Consider the following 18,540-nt stretch of genomic DNA (forward strand, 5'->3'; position numbering starts at 1 on the left):
AAAGGAACCCCTAGCAATGCCTTAAAAATTATAAATAAAATCACTCCAAGCATATGAAACACGTGGCATGAAAATGGCGGGAAATTTTCGCGCCTTTTTTGTGGAACGCACGCGTACGCGCACGTAGACGTGATCGGATGTTCGTCGGAAGAGAACTTCTCTAGTTTCTCTCAAGTTTGGTTACTTCGACTTCTTTCCTTTATTCTTCCATAACCTAAAGTTTTCAATACATTACCTTTATGTCTTTATTGAAGGACGTTTTACTAAAGGTAAGATAAAATTTGCTTGGTTGTCTTAGTTCAAGATGAAGACTAAGAAATATTCCATACTGCGAGTTCGAGAACACGTCTTCAAGAACGGCTTTTGGTACGCTCACATGAAGAGAAAAAACGTTACCAGAACCTCGTGGATAAGTATTTACTTTTTGAGTGGATAATTTGGTTTAAAGGCAATACCTTGTTCATTTTTTTTCTCTTTTCGGTGTAAGGGATAACTAACGAAATACTTTGGGGAAGGGATCAATTATTATACGACTATAAACGCAAAAGATATGTTAAAGAATTACGCTAGAGTCTTTGGTAAACACGCCATAGCTTTTATTTTACAAAAATTCAGTGTTGAAGTTTGCTGTGTTGTTGCACATATGGCACCCTCTTGACCGCCTTATGTACATGTGTCAATTATTTCAAACACGGCCATTTACAAGCCTTAAAAACGATTCATATACATTGTACAGCATAAGTAGAAACGACCTTATAATAACAATGGAACGATGGGGAAGTGGAACATGGAGAAGTACCATTAGAAATTCAAAGAGTTATACGAGTTTTACTTTATTTTGAAGCGAACAAAAATTTCCCTAACAAACTTTAAACTTTTCTTCCCTTTACAAGCTTATATTCACTGAGAGGATTTTTTTCTTTTAATTTTTCGTTTCTCTTTACATTTCCCTTTGCATTTCTAATGGTTCTTGACTTGATGTATGTGTATAAAGCATTGTATGCTTGCGTTTAAATTTAACTCGAATCTATGTCGTCATTTTTTTCCAACAAAAAATTAAATTCTTTTCTAATTTATTAATACAAATTAACATCGGAGCTGTGAATATTCATATCGCTAGTAAGGGTGTTTTTGTGCAGTGTTCAGTTTCTAGCATCAATGTTCCCCTGTAGCCAGTGAATAAAGATTATTTCTTTTTAACTTTGGAGAGATACAAATGAGTGCTTCAATATCCACACCATTCTCAAAATCATATATCTTGTTTTGAATCAAATATGCCAACCCGCTATACATGGTTGGAGACGCTGAGCTGTTCTTCATCTGGATCAGACAGTGTACACGGGAGTTTCATTAGAAAATCACTTCGTACAACGTAGCTTTCTTGTCACCAGAGCCAGTAACAATGTACTTGTCATCTCCAGAAATATCACAGCTTAGGACTGAAGATGATTCTTTTGACTGTAAATTAAACAAAACTCACTATAAGTGCTCTGTCAACATGGTTTCGTATTTGAAGGGGTGGAAGTATGTCCTGTTATATTGAAGTAAAACACATAACAGAAGTTGCAAATAGAGTGAGAGAAAAACAGCAGTAAAATTCAAGAAGCATTATTATTGCACTCCAGTCATTAACTTTACAAAAAGCATTAACAAGAAAATACGTGATGTATCTCATATATTTAAGAAACTACTTTAGAGATCCTCTTTGCAACATACCTGGAAGATGCTGGCTCCATATGGTGTTCTCCATGCATTTAACAAGTTATCTTTACCAGTTGTTACAAACCATTTTCCAGAATAGGCAAACTTCAAAGATAATACACAACTTTCATGTAGATGTAGTAGATATTTATCAGGTTTAGTTTGGTGAAGAACTTCTACATTGCTATTCTCCATCCTGAATAACAAAAACATAATAAAATTATGAGATATTTGTGTTAGAACTTAATTAATTATCATCCACATTGATCTCTTATTAAATGGCAGAAGAAGGCAAAATATTTCAAGAGAATCTTGATCTAGGAGTTTGATATCAATTTTACAATCTCAGACATAAAGATTTTCATATTTTGAAAGAAAAATCTGGTGGTAATAGGGAACTTCACAGGCACCCAGTAAATCTCCCTTAGATCTGTTTCTAATCTTGGATTCATGCAACTTTTTAAACCAAGCTTTGTCGCTTATTTCAGAGCTAAAATATTATGGCTGGTTGTGATGATGGGCTAAGTTGGTTTTTAGTTTGATGATACATGTATCTTTTTTCTGACTCAACGCTTCTGTTCAAAATGACCAGCAAGGCAAAGAATTGACCAGACAAGTTCTAATTCTAGCCAGACTTTGGGTGATGATTAGCCATTATTTATTAGCCCTGATATCTTGATATTGCAAATAGCATGTAAAATGCGCCAATTAGGGTAATTATTAAAAACGTTCTTGCTTTTCTTACCCTACAGCTAGCCAGTCTCCAGATGGACAATAGCCTAATGAGAATATCTGAGAACTGAAATCATGTTGCTGTAGTTGTCGACCTTCTCTCAGATCCCATGATCTTACAGTATTATCCAAACCACCTGAAAAACGAAGGTTAGCAATTTAATTTCCTTGTAAGAATTGACATTATTATTTGCTATAAATATTATTATTAGTGAAGTTAGTTTTCTTTAAGCCTGTCAGTTAGTGTCAATCCAGCCATTATAGAGAGAGGGTGTAGGGGTATATCAGACACTATTGACAACTGTGAAGGTTTTAGAGTCAAATACTGGTCATTTTACAAAACTGCCTTTTCGGACAAGTCATTTTATTCGACTAACTCATTAAACAGAAAGGGAACATACCTGTCCATAGTTTTGTTCCATCTGGTGAAATATCGATACAACTAGCACCATCTGTATGTCCTTGAAATTGTCTAACTAAGGTTTGGTTATGAAGATCCCACACTGCAATATTACCATCACTACAGCAGCTAAAGCAAACTTTTGAATCTGGACTTAAAGCCAGGGCATAGCAAGCAGGAGCATTTGACGTTAACTCGGCTTTTATTCTTGGTTGTGAAGTAAGGTCCCAAATTGTAAGTGTACTGGCTTCACCACCAACAATAAGAGTTCGGCCATCAGGCAAAAGACGACAAGAACGAATATAATTATCACGCTGAAAAAAATATTAAAAAACTGGTTATTGCAACTATGCCGAGTCTAAAGTATTTTTAAATATAAATAATGGCAAGGAATTTCAAAATCATTTAAAAAACGCTTAATAATTAAGGACTGTTACTGATCCTATTAAAAACCAAAACAAACAACTAAATATCACTTACCAAGCAATCTAAAGTTGAAATAAGGTTTTTCCCACTAGCTTGACTAATATCCCATACTTTGACACAGCCCTGTAATAAAATAAACAGAAATTAATCATGCATTATTTCTAATGATGTCAATCAATATTTAAATAACTCATTATACCTAATAGCTATAGTGAGAAGGGGCATAACAAATTTAATCTTTTTTTACAGTGCTAAAAAAATTATGTAAAAATAAATTTATGGAGTTGAGGAAAAAACGTAACAATCTGCAAGCCAAAATCAATCTCATCTTATACGGCTAATATCTGCAATATCTGTTTATGATTGAGTTTGAAACACCAATGGTGCATAAGTATACAATCACACTGAAAGTACTAAAAGTATTTAAAAAAACTAAACTAACCTTACCACCCGTGTATACATGTCTTGTGGGATTACTTATTGTAACGGCACACACAACTTCTCCATGGTTTAACTGATTTATTTGTCTAGCATGTCGGGGAATATTTGATCCTATCAGTGCATCAGGTGGGAATGGGACAGGCTGCATTTGGCCGTCGCCAATAACATGAAAAGAATAAGCAGATTTTCCACCAGGTGGGGCACCAGAGCTCAATGGTGATGCACCAAGTCGAGAATGAGCTGATGGGTCATAGCCAACCTGAAATATTTGAAATAAAACAAACATAAATTAATATAACAAGTAAATAACATCAGCTTTGAAGCACTTCAGGTAATTTTACTTATCATAGATTCAATTATCTATACAATACATTAAAATACAATCACTAAATAGTTATTGTAGATTCAATTATCTATACAATAATATAATCACTTGATGAAATAAAAAATATTTCTCTTCAATTATCTATACAATGCAATTCAAAATATTATACAGTCACTTAGTTAATGTAGTTATTTTAGATTCAATTATCTATACAATAATACATAATCACTTGAGATAAAAATAATTTCTCTTCTCTGCAGTAAAATTATAGCAAAGACCAAAACTTGTTTTAAGTACTTACCAAAGGTGCTCTTCCATAACCTGGCATACTACTTGACATAAGCCTGAAAGAATTAAGAAGATATTGATAAATTACCATTCATAGAATTTCCTTATCACTTACAAGATACTGTGCTACATATAGATCATAGCATGATTATAAGGAAAAAAATATAAGAAAAAATGTATATAGATTTGTTGTCCTCTTAAATGCCCAAAATCTTCAATCCTATAGCTTGCAGCATGAAACAGACTTAAAGTTGGCAGAAATATAGGCAATGCTGTTTTTCTTAAAATACGAACATTTCAAAACTGAATAGTCCCTTTCACAGTTCCCTGAGCCATCTTGAAAGGAAGCTGTGCCTTTGCATCGAAGCAAGACGAATGGTGAACTTTCGATAATAGATACCTTTTTTAACACCTTGGACAACTATTCACATGTCTCTATCATTGCAAGCTCAACATCCATCTAGCTTTGATGCAAAGGCACGGTTATGTGCATGTTGTTAGATATTCAACCATGGTTTTTGAATAATATTTTAAAATGTGAAGTCACTGTGAAGCAAAAATACTTACCCTGACATGCTGTGAGGGTTGCTAAAGGGATAACCTGGTCCTCCGCCGGGTACAGAGATTGGAGTACGTATTGCTTGAGCTGCATCACAATAAAATTAAAATTAAAATAAATTAGAAAACACACTTAATAAAGAATCAATCGGACACCTAAAATGCCAAAATACAGGCAAGCAAGCTTAACATCTGAGACCAAAATGTGCATGTGATTGATAAGACATGTATGCACATTTCAGGCTTTCAATTTGATATTCACATTACAGCCATTCTTAATCACACATGCCCTCTAGCAACTGTTTCTGTCGTGACGAAAAAGCTTTTGGTGGACATCAAGGCGTTTCCATGAAATTCAATAGGTACGTGCCCTTATAGCTTTGTGCTTTCTGACAATGTTATGGAAACGCCTTGTAATTGACGCCCACCAAAACCTTCTTTGTTGCAACAGAAACAATCGCTAGAGGGCACGTTTGATTGAGAATGCCTGTAAGAGTATTTAATTAAAAAAAGTCACACGTGAATTGCTTCAGGCATAAGGTATAAAAAAGAGGTAAGAGGTTACTGTGGTGGGGTTTTAGTACTAGTTAATGGAAATATAAGTGCACTTCAAGAAAACATAAACAAATTCATTAAAACAGCTTCAATCCTTTGCTGAAAAGTTTAATAATTTATAGGATTAAGAATCCATCTATTGAAATCTATTTTTCATTATAAGTTAAAATATCATCAACAAAATTAATTAGCTTAGATTGAGCAACTTGGAATGACTCATTTAAACAATACATATAAATTATTCAATGAGATATGCATTCTAGGGGAAAAAAATCTTTGAATTACTAATATTTACATTATAAATAAATTATAATAAATAATAGAACATTACCTATTGGATGTTTAATAGGAGGGGATGTTGATCTTGATGGACTTTTTTTCCCTACGGATCCAGAATCTGATGCTGCTTTGTTTTCTACTGACTGTTTATAAAAATAATGTTGATTAAAATCAATAATTCATCAATGAACAAAACAAAAAGATTCAATCCTACCTTTGTATCTCTTTCTCGATCACGCTCTCTTTCACGATCCCGTTCTCTTTCCCTGTCTCGTTCCCGCTCTCTATCTCTATCTCTGTCTCTATCACGATGTTTGGATGAAGGTGTTGATGACGATGATGATGGCGAGCCTGTCTCTTTTCTGCTTTTCTTTTCATTTAAAGGTGGTGAGTCAGGGCCATTTTCAATTCTATGGGGTGAGGCAGCATCCTATAAGATAATAATATCAATTAAAAATTGTACTCACTATCTAAATTCTCATTGGTCAAGAACCTACAGATAATTCTAGCTATCATCATGTGCCAGTGATTTTTCAGTGGTCAATAGTTATCTGTAGGAAGTTATGTGCCAAAATGAGCCTGCATAGGTATATAGATAATCTATTTGAATAATGTATAATAAAACAATGAATTAGATTTTGATAAGATTCAGAATTATCAATGTCGAGGTTATGGCAGCCATGACAGGAGGCAGGAACAATTGAATCTGATTTTACACAAGGAAGAATTCAGTTTCTCAAGGACTCTTGTTGCGCCTCCTGTCATGGCTGCCAGCACATGATGGTGCAAAAGCCTCTATTGGCTAAACCCATAGGCTGAGGCCAATAAGATTTGCCGAGACATTGATAATTCTGGATCTCATCAAAACCTAATTCATTGACGGTTGTTGAAATGCTAGTCAGCGAATGAGATATCGAACTTCAAAGGTTGCACTCCAATGATAATGGTAGTAAGATTCTTTGTTCAATTTGTATTTATATGTCTTCTCACATGTGCAACTGTTAAACACAGAAATTATAATCTTGGGAAAGTCATGGTCTGAATGGTTTGACATTGCACCAAGATAAATTAGGATTATATACTATTTATTCAGCTGTGACTTCTCAGAATCCTATCTCTTGAGCTATTCAAATACTAACCTCATTGGAAACATCGACTACTAGATCACCATCACTTTTTTCTCCATCACTTTCCTAGTAAAATACATATTAACATTAGTAATCAACAAATATTACAAGTTATCCCTTAAAGGGCTGACAAAAACTGTCAGTTTTCTAAATATCATATTGCTCTATTTACTTTAGACAATGAATGAGATGCCTGTCCCCCTTACTGAGAGGGTAGTTGGAATTTGATTTTTTGACATTTCAGCTGTCATCTTGGAACAAAATGAATTATAGAGTGTCCAGGAGGTAATCAAAACAAGGATGGCAGATTATTTATAGATTTTCATGTGTTTGTCTTTCTCTTATGGGTAAAGGTGATAAATTTGCCGTCTTTGGTTGTAATAATGACAGGCTTATATATATAAAAAAATAAATCAAGCGTCCCATTAGCTTTATTTTTGGCCCCTGGTTGCCCCATAATGCCTTGCAATCCAAGATAGCTGCTGTATTGTCAATGTATTCTATTTGGCTGTCAGGCTTTCCCTGGAAGATTGGTCTTGAATAGTATGGAATGTTTGGAATGGGAGCAGCATCCCAAACCTTGTGATGTTCATAAGAATGAAGGGAAAAAATCCTTACCCCAGAATCTTTTTCATCTCTTTTTCTTTTACTAATTTTAGTTCCTAATTAGAATAGTAAATTGATGATTAGATGTATGTAACAGATAACGAGGCAAGTTTCCTACTAAGATTTATCAATTAGTATCATAATATGAATGAGAGGTCTTGAGCAAATCACAGTACTTTGTAATAAGTATATCAGCAATATCAAATGCAATATGAGTTTGAAGTATTTACTTGGTTTCACACCATAACCATGCACTTACCATTCATATGTCTTTCACTGTGACGGTGGTCACGGTCACGATCTCGGTCACGGTCTCGATCTCGATCACGTTCACCATCATCGCTGCCATGGGATGACAAGTCTGAGGGTCGACTGTACATTTTTTCTTGGCGAGACAAAGGTGACAGAGAGTTCTAATTCAAAGAGCAAAGCAAAACAATTATCAGATTTTTGAAACATTTAATAACTTTCCAACATACATTAAAGGATCGATTCAGAATGATGGTAGAATGGTTAGAAACCCAGAAAAAATAAATCAATACTAAAATTTTACTAGTTTCAATGAAATGCTATCATAATGAATATCAATTTCCCAATAACTGACTGCATTCCACTACTAAATATAAGAATTTGATTTTAAAAGAAATTAGTTATAGTGTTCTGCAATTTATTGCCATTGCCCAGCCTCCAAATGTGTAAGACCTATTGTAAGAATATTGGTGTTTTCATAGATGTTGTATACTATGTCTGATACAAAAAAAAAAGAACCTGTGTCTGATGTCTGATCAATCTTCCTTGTCACTTACCATTGCTTTTGTTGACAGACCAATAAAATAGGATAAAAGGAAACATAAGAAAAAAAAAGAGAAAAATAGATTAGAAAAGCTGTTTGCATTAAGACTTTGTCCAACCACTACCAACATACCTTGCTTAGTCTTTGTTTTGTAAGTTAATAATTTTTTTAAAAATAAACAAAAATTTGCAAAGCTTAAGGTAGTGGTACTAAAATAATACTTTATCATGTTAACAGTATCTCAGTATCAATCTTGTGTTTTTTTGTTAGTTTTCTCTTATAACAAGGTAGTCTGTCAGTAAGGATGGTGGATTTGCGACAAGACTCACTATTTAGTGATTGCATCCACCTGAAGTATGAAGAAAATGATCCTATAAATGAATTTCATAAAACTGTGTAAATTTTAGGGAGACACTATTCCTCAAGTTACTTTAACATTAAAACAAAAAATCTTCATACAAAATATAAATATATTAATACATTCAGGTGCCTACTCATAATATGTGCCAGGCATTTGTCATTTTCTTTTAAGTAATACATGTAATAATGTGGTATAACTTGAGGAACATTTTCCCTCTAGCTAGAGTTCCTTTTTTGTTTTCCTTTTGTAGTTGTTTGGAATAGCCTGTCATAACATTGTTCTTTAAAATACAATAAACACAGTCTGCGCTAGGAAAATATGTATTTCCAAATTCTAGCTATTGGTATATACCACATCTCTATCGCCATGTTCGGAATGAATTTACAATAGAAGCCATTCAAACAAAACCCAAATATATGTACAGCATTAATGTATTTGCATATTTTATGCCCCAATATTTCCCCCATCTTTGCACTATTATATTTGGTGAAATCTTCACATTCATTCAACAACTAACATTATCCAAGCATAAAAGTATGCCAATAATTAAAACTGATCATACATTTGGGATGCTAGCTGTAAATTTAGATTTTAAAATACCTTTTTCATCCTTGATTGGAAGATGAGGGGGCTGACTAGATAATCCAAGTAGCCCGGATCCTGCACCAGGGGGGAGTTGAGGGGGTAGTGCACCAGGGTGTGGCAATGGAATAGTAGGGGCATGTGCATGGAGACCTTGCATTCCAGGTTGATGAAGTTGCTGCTGCTGTAGACATGAAAATATTCATAACTTAATACGGGATCAATTACGAGAGGTTTCAGTTTCAACATAATTGTGTACAGATAGGTTTTCTGTCTCCATCAAATTTTAACCTTTAAACTTAGATAGGATTTCAACCCTAGCTAAATCTAATTTACATGGTCATGATAAAAGGCTAGTATAAATTTGGACTACTTGACCTAGAGGTTAAAATCTATCAATCCATTGTTGTAAGTTTTTTCTAATCTTTTTTCCAGACACATGACTACAGCATTAGCTGTCATCAACTGCAATCAAAGATTAAATGTCATGGACAAAAAACAGTGAGTCACTCTCAGTTAAATGAAACCAGATTAGAATGACTCTGTAAATCACAGACTTTAGTCTCCAAAAGGTTTCAATTTCATGTCTGAGTGTTGCACAGATTATTTCATTGGTTAAAGCAGCATTATTAGCAATCTTTTTTACACAACAATTAGTTCCCTTTCATGGTGGGTATCAGAAACTTTATATCTCAGCAGTTTGCTTTTCAAATGAGGGTTAAATAGCAACATAACTAGTCGCCAGCTCAACTTACTAAATCTAAACACTTAAACCTCTGAGATGTTGAAATGATCGGCAGAAACTTTTGGCAGGTATTTGAAAACAGACTCAGAGATTAGAGGGAAAGAAAAGCAAATAACATGATAAAATTGATAACTGATTCCAGATATTGATTAGCCACAAAAGTGCATACACACAATGCATAACTGAATATTCAAGAATGTGAAGATTTACAACAAGTGTAATTAATCTTTTTTCGTTAAAGACATAAAAGTTTCATCGCATTTGATCACAATTGGTAGGCTTACACTTAGTGTTAATGCCTCTATTTTTTAGCAGCATACATACTATTCTTAATGTACTATTTTAAATGGGACAAGTTTATTTCAGACTACTAGCATTCATTGCATTCCTAAATATAGCTTGAGCCATAGATCACTGAATTAGAACAGGCATGCACTTATTATCTCTAAAAGTGAGTCTATATCTGTCAACAAATGTAAGGCAATCCATTCAGGTTATCACAACAACTAAGGTGGTCTTATACTTGTCTATTGATGAACATTCTTTTGAACATCTTGAATCTTTTGACCTTATCAATCTCTCTCATGAAAGAAGGTAGCCTACAGCTTTAATTTCCTGTTGCTTGTTATGGTCATGTTATGGTCATGTTCACTGTTTTATTTTCAATTTGATACAAATATTCTATTTTAGGGATTAGAAGTCTCTAGATTAAAATTTTTCTTCCAACTACTAAAGTCTATTTATGTCATAGTTGAAAATAGACTCATTTTCATTTCTTGCATAAAATATAGAAAGGAAAACAGTGATATGAAAAAAAGAATAAGAAACTAGAGTAACTACCCTGAATCGTGCTGTTTAAAACATTAAGCAAGATTAACTTATCACTCTTTATCACAGAAGACACATATCCTTGTTAATGTAATTCACATATGCTAGCTAGGTTAGGATTCCTTTGAGGGAAAATCACATGATTTTCTGATCAACCTAATGTGTTATGGATGCATGAATTTTAAGTTATTATGCTCAAAATCAAACAACTGTATACCTGAACAAAAGCAAACTAAACTTTAATGTAAACTAAACTAAACTGTTTATATAATAGTAACATATTTTACCATAAAATTGAAAGAAATACAAAAATTTTGGGGGAAGGTAGGGGTAGTTACTAGCCAAAACTAAATATGCTGTTAAAGAAAATATCAATCAGCAATTTGTAATCAAATACATAAGAAGATAAAACAACATCAAATATTATTGTTCAGTGATAAGCATATAGGAACCAATTTTTTTTTTTAATCTTGAGGCTTTGAAGATTTTTTATTTAGTGATAAAACCTAATGAGAAAAGGAAGTTCAAAAAATGTGAGAGTATTTACTCATGTTGTTTATTTTTATAAAATGATTATGGTTACAAGTTGCCTGTCTTATTCTACTTTCATATTTTCTAGTCATACAATGTTTTCGGCAAATAAACATCTGCTTTCCTGTTTTCTGATTGGCTGTATTTTCAATAGTGTGAGTTAATATATGTTGATTTAATTTTTTTAAGTGATGTCTTGTATTTAATCTACAATTCATATATTTAGCAATTAGTCCTCTTACCCTCATGGACTATTAGTCAATAGCCCACGTGGCTGAAGAACGAATGGACTATTGACTCATAGGCCATGAGGGCTAGAGGACTAATTGTTTTAATCAAATTCAACTAGTTAGTCAAATATTTAGATGAACACAAGTTTTAAATTAAAGTAAATTTAATATTTTGGTTTTCAAAGCCTGCATTTTTTGCTACTAGTAGGCTATAACTTATAGCCTAGCAGTAGCTCATCCAATCAGAACACAGCATTGATGATAGACCACCAGTTGGATTTGACTAATATATATGACCCTAACCCAAAATTATTCTGAAATCACATCAGAGTAGTAAACATAGAAATAATAAATAATAGCAAAATATTTATATAATACTATATTTTAGAGAAATCCTTTGTGAAGACAGCGATTTAATTAATTCTGTCTTTTTTTAGGAATTAAACAAAATATTAAACACAAATAAAGTACTTGAAATTCATTTTTTTTGAAGTATAAATCAAGGCAAATAAATACTTTAATTAAGAAGTCTTTATTTGTTTGTAGATGATAAATGCTAATAATTTTCTGTCAAAATACTTATTAATTCAAATGATTTTCAATATTCCTCAATTGAGAAAAACAAACAAAAAATTAAATTTTTACTTTCCCAATTGAATGAGTATATGAAAAGCTAACAAAGTAAACTTAGACATTGGCAAGATAAATTGTAAGGATCTAGAAGTAATTGAGGATGCCACTCATAACAAAGTAAATGAAACACTAAAAACTTACTCCAATAATAGCATTCAATTCTGACATGGTAACTTGCTTAGCTCTTTCTACTGCAGCTGCCACTTGTTGTTGATGCTGAAGGGATAAAATAATTATAAGTGAGTATGGGTAAGGTCATCAAATGTTGTCAAACTTAAGATTCATGATAATAAATGCCTTGAAGAATGACATCTTTGTAAGTATTAATGGTGATTAACCATCAACAAATGAGTATCCTTTTATCATCTTAATGTTACAGGATCTACTTTTACTCTTGTGTTGAGATTAGTTTGGGCCTCCTTTCATCTTTTATCGGATTCATATTATATTTATGAATTCAGACACTTTGGAGCTGCGAAATAGGTGCATAGTATCTTGATCTTTGAACAATGTCATATATATGTATGTACACCTAAAAGATAAAATTCAAAACCTACTTACATCTTGAGATAAGAAAGGGATTATCTGAGCACATATAGCATTTAGTCTTTTGGCTATCTCAGTCTGAAAGGATAAAAACAGTGCATTAATTACTACTTGAATCAACAATGTAATACAAAATAAAGCTAATATGTGACATCTTAAAATTTCAAGCAAATTACACACAGAAAAAATAAATAAGTAGGATAGACACCAAGTTGAATTCACTTGATTGCTTTAAAGTGGGCAAGAAAAAGTGAAGTAGACCATTTGTCAAAATTGAAAAAAAAAAGTTGAATAATTCATGTCCTTTTTTGAGGAGTAAGATCTCAAAACCTCATCTGAAATATCAGTTGCTCCCCACTACCAAATAAATATACACCTTATATAAATCCCACGTTCTTTAGACAAAGGACTAATGCAATAGACTTTACAAGTAAAGACTTTCTTGTTCTAGTTCTAATAACAACTTTTTGAGAATCACATTCAAATCATATTGAGAGATTTTACAATTATATATTCTATGCATTCAGTAAGAGATAAAAAAGACTTGGTCAGCGTAAAAATCTTGGTTTAAACAATAATCCAATAATCTTTATCACATTGTGAAATCAAACAGATGAAAATAATATGAAAATTTTCACTGATTTCAGTTACAAAAAGCTAAAAATGCTTTATTTAATAAACAATGACTGTTTTGGTTGCTTTCAAAATAAAGATTTCTTGAGGAAATTGAGAATAAATTTTTTCCTTTCTTAAAAATATATAAGAAAAATGAATTTCTAAAGTACAAGTTCAATTGTGTTTCATTTTCAAGCAAAGAAGAACCAGACTATTGATATAATTATAATTTTAAGACCATTGAAATCCACCTTGTGCATAATTTAATCCTACAAGAAAATCAAGTGATTAAAAGGAATTTGGCCGCTTAACAATTAAAGACTTTGTGGTTCCTTATTCTATTAACCTCTGCCGCAAAAAAATGGCTGGCTTATGATTATCTCAATTCTAAAGGCGACAGCTGGCCTTGCTAGATATCATGTTCACTTTCCATATTGGCAACCAAACTCTTTTACACTTTCAGCGACCATAAAAACACGGTCTTTAATACTGGCTAAGTGACTAATAGAAATCTTTACACAGATGTATTAACATTGGGGCAAATAGTGAAAGTCGATTTCTGTTTCTCTTTCATTAAGAAACTCACATAAAAATTTATTTACATTCACTAAACCATTTAATGGGCCACACAGTCATACAATTATTATAAAGTCTGACATTAAATAACCCTGGAATAACGTTTTGTGTACCGTGGGTATTAATCTAGGATGCTAATCCACCGCAAAAGTCTGCACTGGTTAGACCTGACCACTCACATCAGTAAGAGAAAAATAACTTGCATGGCGTGGGCACAATACGGGATGCAAATTTGATTTAGTGGAACATACTCGAGGCTGTTTTTATTAACATTCACGTGCATCAGTGAAGTTTTCATATTTAAAAAATTACCTAGACATTTCCGCGGTTTGTTGGTCGCCAATATTACACAAGGCTAAACAATTTACCGCATCCTGTTGTGATGCTACCTTCAAGATCATTTCTACGCCAATACTCAATCCCACAAAAATGTTTGGGTTAACCACAAAAGAAAGCCAGGTTTCCATTTCGATCGGTTGGATGGTTTGACACGATCCATTAGTCACGACGGACAATAAGAAATGCTCCACTGGTTAGAAGTAATCAAAGCAATTATTCGAAACGTGTAGCCCCTTTTCCGAGCATGAATATTCGTGTGGCTCGAGATATTAGGATTCTAACCATAGTTAATATTAGTTAACTATGTTCTAACTTCGAGTTACTTGTAAGAAGATACTCGCATAAAGGTCAGGGCGGAAACACAAATAGTACTCGATAATCCGGCTCTTCTCGAGCGACCACTATAAACCCTTATCACTCGCCACCTCGAAGATGCATTTAATTATCGCTCCAGCTTAGGCGGATGTGATGACAGCCTAATTCCACTCAAAAAAAACAGACATGGAAGACTGCCGTATCGTGGATCCACTTAGGAATTCGTGTCTAATCTTAACCATCAGGTACCAAAAAAGGATTATTTGATTAGATAGCTCTTGGTGGAAAAGTGGAAGAGAAAACTGCAAAGTCGACAGGTGATATCCAGCTTGAGCTATTATGTAAACACATTTATACGGGACTACAAATTAAGGACAAACTTATTTGACATATTTCGAAGGGTTCTGAAACCAAAAGAGACTCACGCATCCATAATCACCTGACCTATTGTCTTCAATTTACAATTAATTCTCAGCTTGCTATTCTTATTGATATTGGCATTTCAGGAAACTGACTTGTTTGAACTTTCTAAGACTCAAGTAGCTTTCGATTTGCATTTCGGAAAAGAAAAATGTAAACTATTAAAACTTGACATCTTTTAGTTTGTCTAAGGTGTAATGTAAGACCTTTGTTGAATTTCTGACGCCAAAAACTTAATCCCTACTCAATTGAGGGTAGATCGAAAAGATTTTAGACGACAGAAAGTTTTACCACCTATTTCCGCTGGCTACTGTCGGCGTGTAAATGTTGGGTTGTTAGGTCATTTCACGTTACCAGAACCATTTCAACGCTTACTGTATCGGTAATAGACTCCGACAAGAACATAGACCAACAGATTTCGAGAGGAAATTAACCATGGGATCAGTACACTCTTCATTCGTCGCTCACGTATAAGCTTACGTACCTGCTTGTGCATTTCAACATTAAGGCCATATGACATCTCGTAGTACTGTAGAGAAAAAAATGGTAATATATTTGTGGTGTGAGGTCGGGCTTATTTAGTGCGAGTGCGGTCGGAAGAGATACGATACGAGCGTTTTCACTCATCAAATCGATATATGAGAAGATAGGAAAAAGCGTAGAGGCCATCTGTCCATTTGGAACACAATGACTCCCAGATCTTGCCGATTTCAAGGATTAACAGCATTAAACATCAAGCATAATTTTTCCCATGAATACAGATCAACTATCAATTGCAAATTAATTACAGCGGGCCTACTCCATTATTACACAATTAAAAGGAAGGCCTTAGGCAAAGGTAGAAAACCTATTAACCCAATTCAGTCGTTATCTGGTGGACAAACGGATGGTTGGAATTCAAATCGCGGCCCCACAAAACCCTTCTAACGTCATAGCAAAGTAAACATCACATAGGCTTGACTGCCTCAATAGCTTTTGCTTACTAAATATCACAAGTATTTCTAAGACAAGCTCGTATTTCCTTGAACACACATTAACGCTACAACAGCAAAAGAACGCGCGCACATCAGACCGACAGTAAGGAACATTCGAGAGGGGAGTACATTCGAATCACTCACGAAAATAAGATAACTATTTACCATAACATAGTGGCGTTGCATTTCGGTCTTCTCGCCAGCTAACTTTTCACATTCTAGTTTCAAGCTGAAAAGCAAAAACACAGTACTATGTAAATATTGTGTTGAAAGCCCACGATAAGATTAACTTTACATGACATAATGGCTGTGTATGCATCCCAAATAAATTTAAATTAGGCACACAAGAGAAGCCCTTATAGAGTCTCCTTCAAGACAAATCCATTCGACTAATCCATTTCTTAGAACTGGTAAGAAGCACTACTAAATAGATGTGATGTTTTTGGTTCAGTTAATTCATGCAGAGAGGCTCAATCAACAAAGCACTCGCACAAACGAATGCAAGGCACCGTACGTACCTGTGATACTGCGCTTGAAGAAAATTGAACTCTTCCTTTATACGATCGCATGAATCTGCCACTGTAAACTTGAAGGGTTGCCCAGAGGGCTGATGGGGCGTCTAGGTAGGAAGGAAAAAAAGTAAGCCATCCACTTTGCCTTCAACTCCTTGCCTAGGTGTCACATTACGAGAAACTCTGCTTTTGAATAACCACGATTTCAACACGAATATTTCACTTACTGCATGTCGACTTTGATACATGCTGCCCAATGAATCCAAGGACCACTACACGAAAGTGAAGAGCAAATGAGAGTTTAACTAAGCTGAAATTTCTCAGGGGCCCCTTAAGAGTTGTTTAGGGGCACAGTAGAAGTACTCAAGCATTTCACCACTGACTAACCGTCGATGTTCACGGGTCGTGTTCGGGTACCAAGAGTACCTTTGAACAACTGAATCCAAACAAATTCCCACTTTGACGAACGAAACGGTGTTTCCCCCTGTCGTGATCCTGTTTCACAAGCCTTTCCAGTGCTTCGCTTCAAGTTATCGAACTCCTTCCTTAGCATGAACTCCACGGCGAGTCTTGAACAAATATCAACCTTGAAATCGACACAGCAAAATGACACGGCAAACGCGGCACGCGGTCACCAACTTGTAACACCATAACACCCTGGGGGAACACCATATATGGCAAGTGTTTAATCTATATTTATTGCCAATCTAGTCAAAACCAATCACCAATGACGCCAAAAGGGAAAATATCCCACGTGGGTTTGAGTCATCTTGTGGGGTAAACAAGGTCCAATCATCATGGAGAGTGTGTGAAAAAACACCCGAGACACCTGCATTCTTGTCGCCTTAATAAGATCAAGAGTGTCATACAGACTTTAACGAGCTGCTTGAGATGTCAATCAAAGTAACGTGGTACAGTGTTGACAAAGCCAAGGTCCTCCCACCTCTTTCTTCGAACCAACGCTTTGTAAATTGGTTTCCAATATCATAAACCAAACAATAGAAAACGACAAATTGCTCAACGTTGCCCAATCAAACGCGGGCTGATCGACCACATTATCTAAGTATTTAAACCGACTGTAATGTTCGTGGTCAGAGTGGTTGTATTTCAGAATGTTTTCACGGCTTTTTGAATGCGCCGTGAAGCATGAAAGGATTAATGTTTTGGCCATCCTTTTATCCTCACTCGAGCGCAACCGCTGCGTTTTCATCAACGCTGTCTCCCAATGTGTTATTCAACTCAATATTTACCTTCCGCTTCAAGGCGTTAGCATTCATCTACAAAGAAAATTACTAGCACAATTGGAATTTCTAATGAATGTGTACCCGATCGAACGCTTCATAAAATATTTGATTTTGTTATCAACAAATTGAATGTGGAAGAAAGCGGATCTCTAATCTCACTAGATCACTAGATTACTCCCGGCGGGCATTTACAAATATATACAGTCTTGGCGCCTTACTGTCGCTTTGCCGACACATTGATTTCTATAGATAAAAGCTTAATTAACACAATAATCGGGATCTGAGTGTTGCTAATTAGTGTCGGTGTAATTACGTAAATTATAGACTGTAATCGAGGTAATGACTTAGGAATTTCTAATGAAAAAAATGGCGGCCATTCTTGTCACGTGGGCTATTTGCAAGCAAAAACAACCAAGGGTCAAGAAGTGGTTGAAGGTGATTGGATGGTTTGCCTCATGATGACTGAAATCCAAAATTCAGGTAATATAGACAAGACGACGAGATAACAATGAAGCAATTTAGCTACAGGACTTGATGTTTATCAAGCTGACACGTGCTACGAGTCTATATGCTAAAGCTATTGAATTCCTCCTAAGATGACTTCTTAAAACAGAGCGATCAGGAAACAAACAGGGCCCAAAACGCAATTAGATTTGACAGCATCAAACAAAGCCATTTATGTATTTCAAATATTCATCTGTATTTGTTTGGTTTTGTGTAGTTCAAAGACTAGAATTTTAATACAGCCACAAGAGTATTTTTAAGTCGTTTGCTTTAGCCATTGTGTAAATCTACACTCTTGATCCACTCCTAGTTTTAATGTAAAATTAAGATTTCGTCTTGTTGACACACCTTGTT

The 18,540-nt window shown here is 34.5% G+C and overlaps 1 protein-coding gene across 1 annotated transcript; it reads right to left on the reverse strand.

The window, feature by feature from the left end:
• Nucleotides 1-574: 574 nt before the first annotated feature.
• On the reverse strand, nucleotides 575-17,093 carry LOC116290564 (transducin-like enhancer protein 1). Its single transcript, XM_089037820.1, is given in 22 exon segments — nucleotides 575-1,458; nucleotides 1,717-1,897; nucleotides 2,447-2,570; nucleotides 2,835-3,147; nucleotides 3,314-3,382; nucleotides 3,702-3,959; nucleotides 4,327-4,369; nucleotides 4,881-4,959; nucleotides 5,758-5,848; nucleotides 5,920-6,135; nucleotides 6,845-6,898; nucleotides 7,451-7,494; nucleotides 7,698-7,851; nucleotides 8,245-8,456; nucleotides 8,459-8,602; nucleotides 9,193-9,358; nucleotides 12,283-12,357; nucleotides 12,703-12,765; nucleotides 15,437-15,481; nucleotides 16,092-16,155; nucleotides 16,445-16,545; nucleotides 16,666-17,093. Coding segments are annotated over 22 exon segments (2,625 nt in total). The 5' UTR covers nucleotides 16,687-17,093; the 3' UTR covers nucleotides 575-1,350.
• Nucleotides 17,094-18,540: the final 1,447 nt, after the last annotated feature.

This window comes from Actinia tenebrosa, unplaced genomic scaffold (genome assembly GCF_029948245.1).
Source record: "Actinia tenebrosa isolate PJP-AT-01 unplaced genomic scaffold, QUT_ActTen_1.0 PGA_scaffold5__44_contigs__length_20552954, whole genome shotgun sequence".
NCBI classification, from domain to species: Eukaryota; Metazoa; Cnidaria; class Anthozoa; order Actiniaria; family Actiniidae; genus Actinia; species Actinia tenebrosa.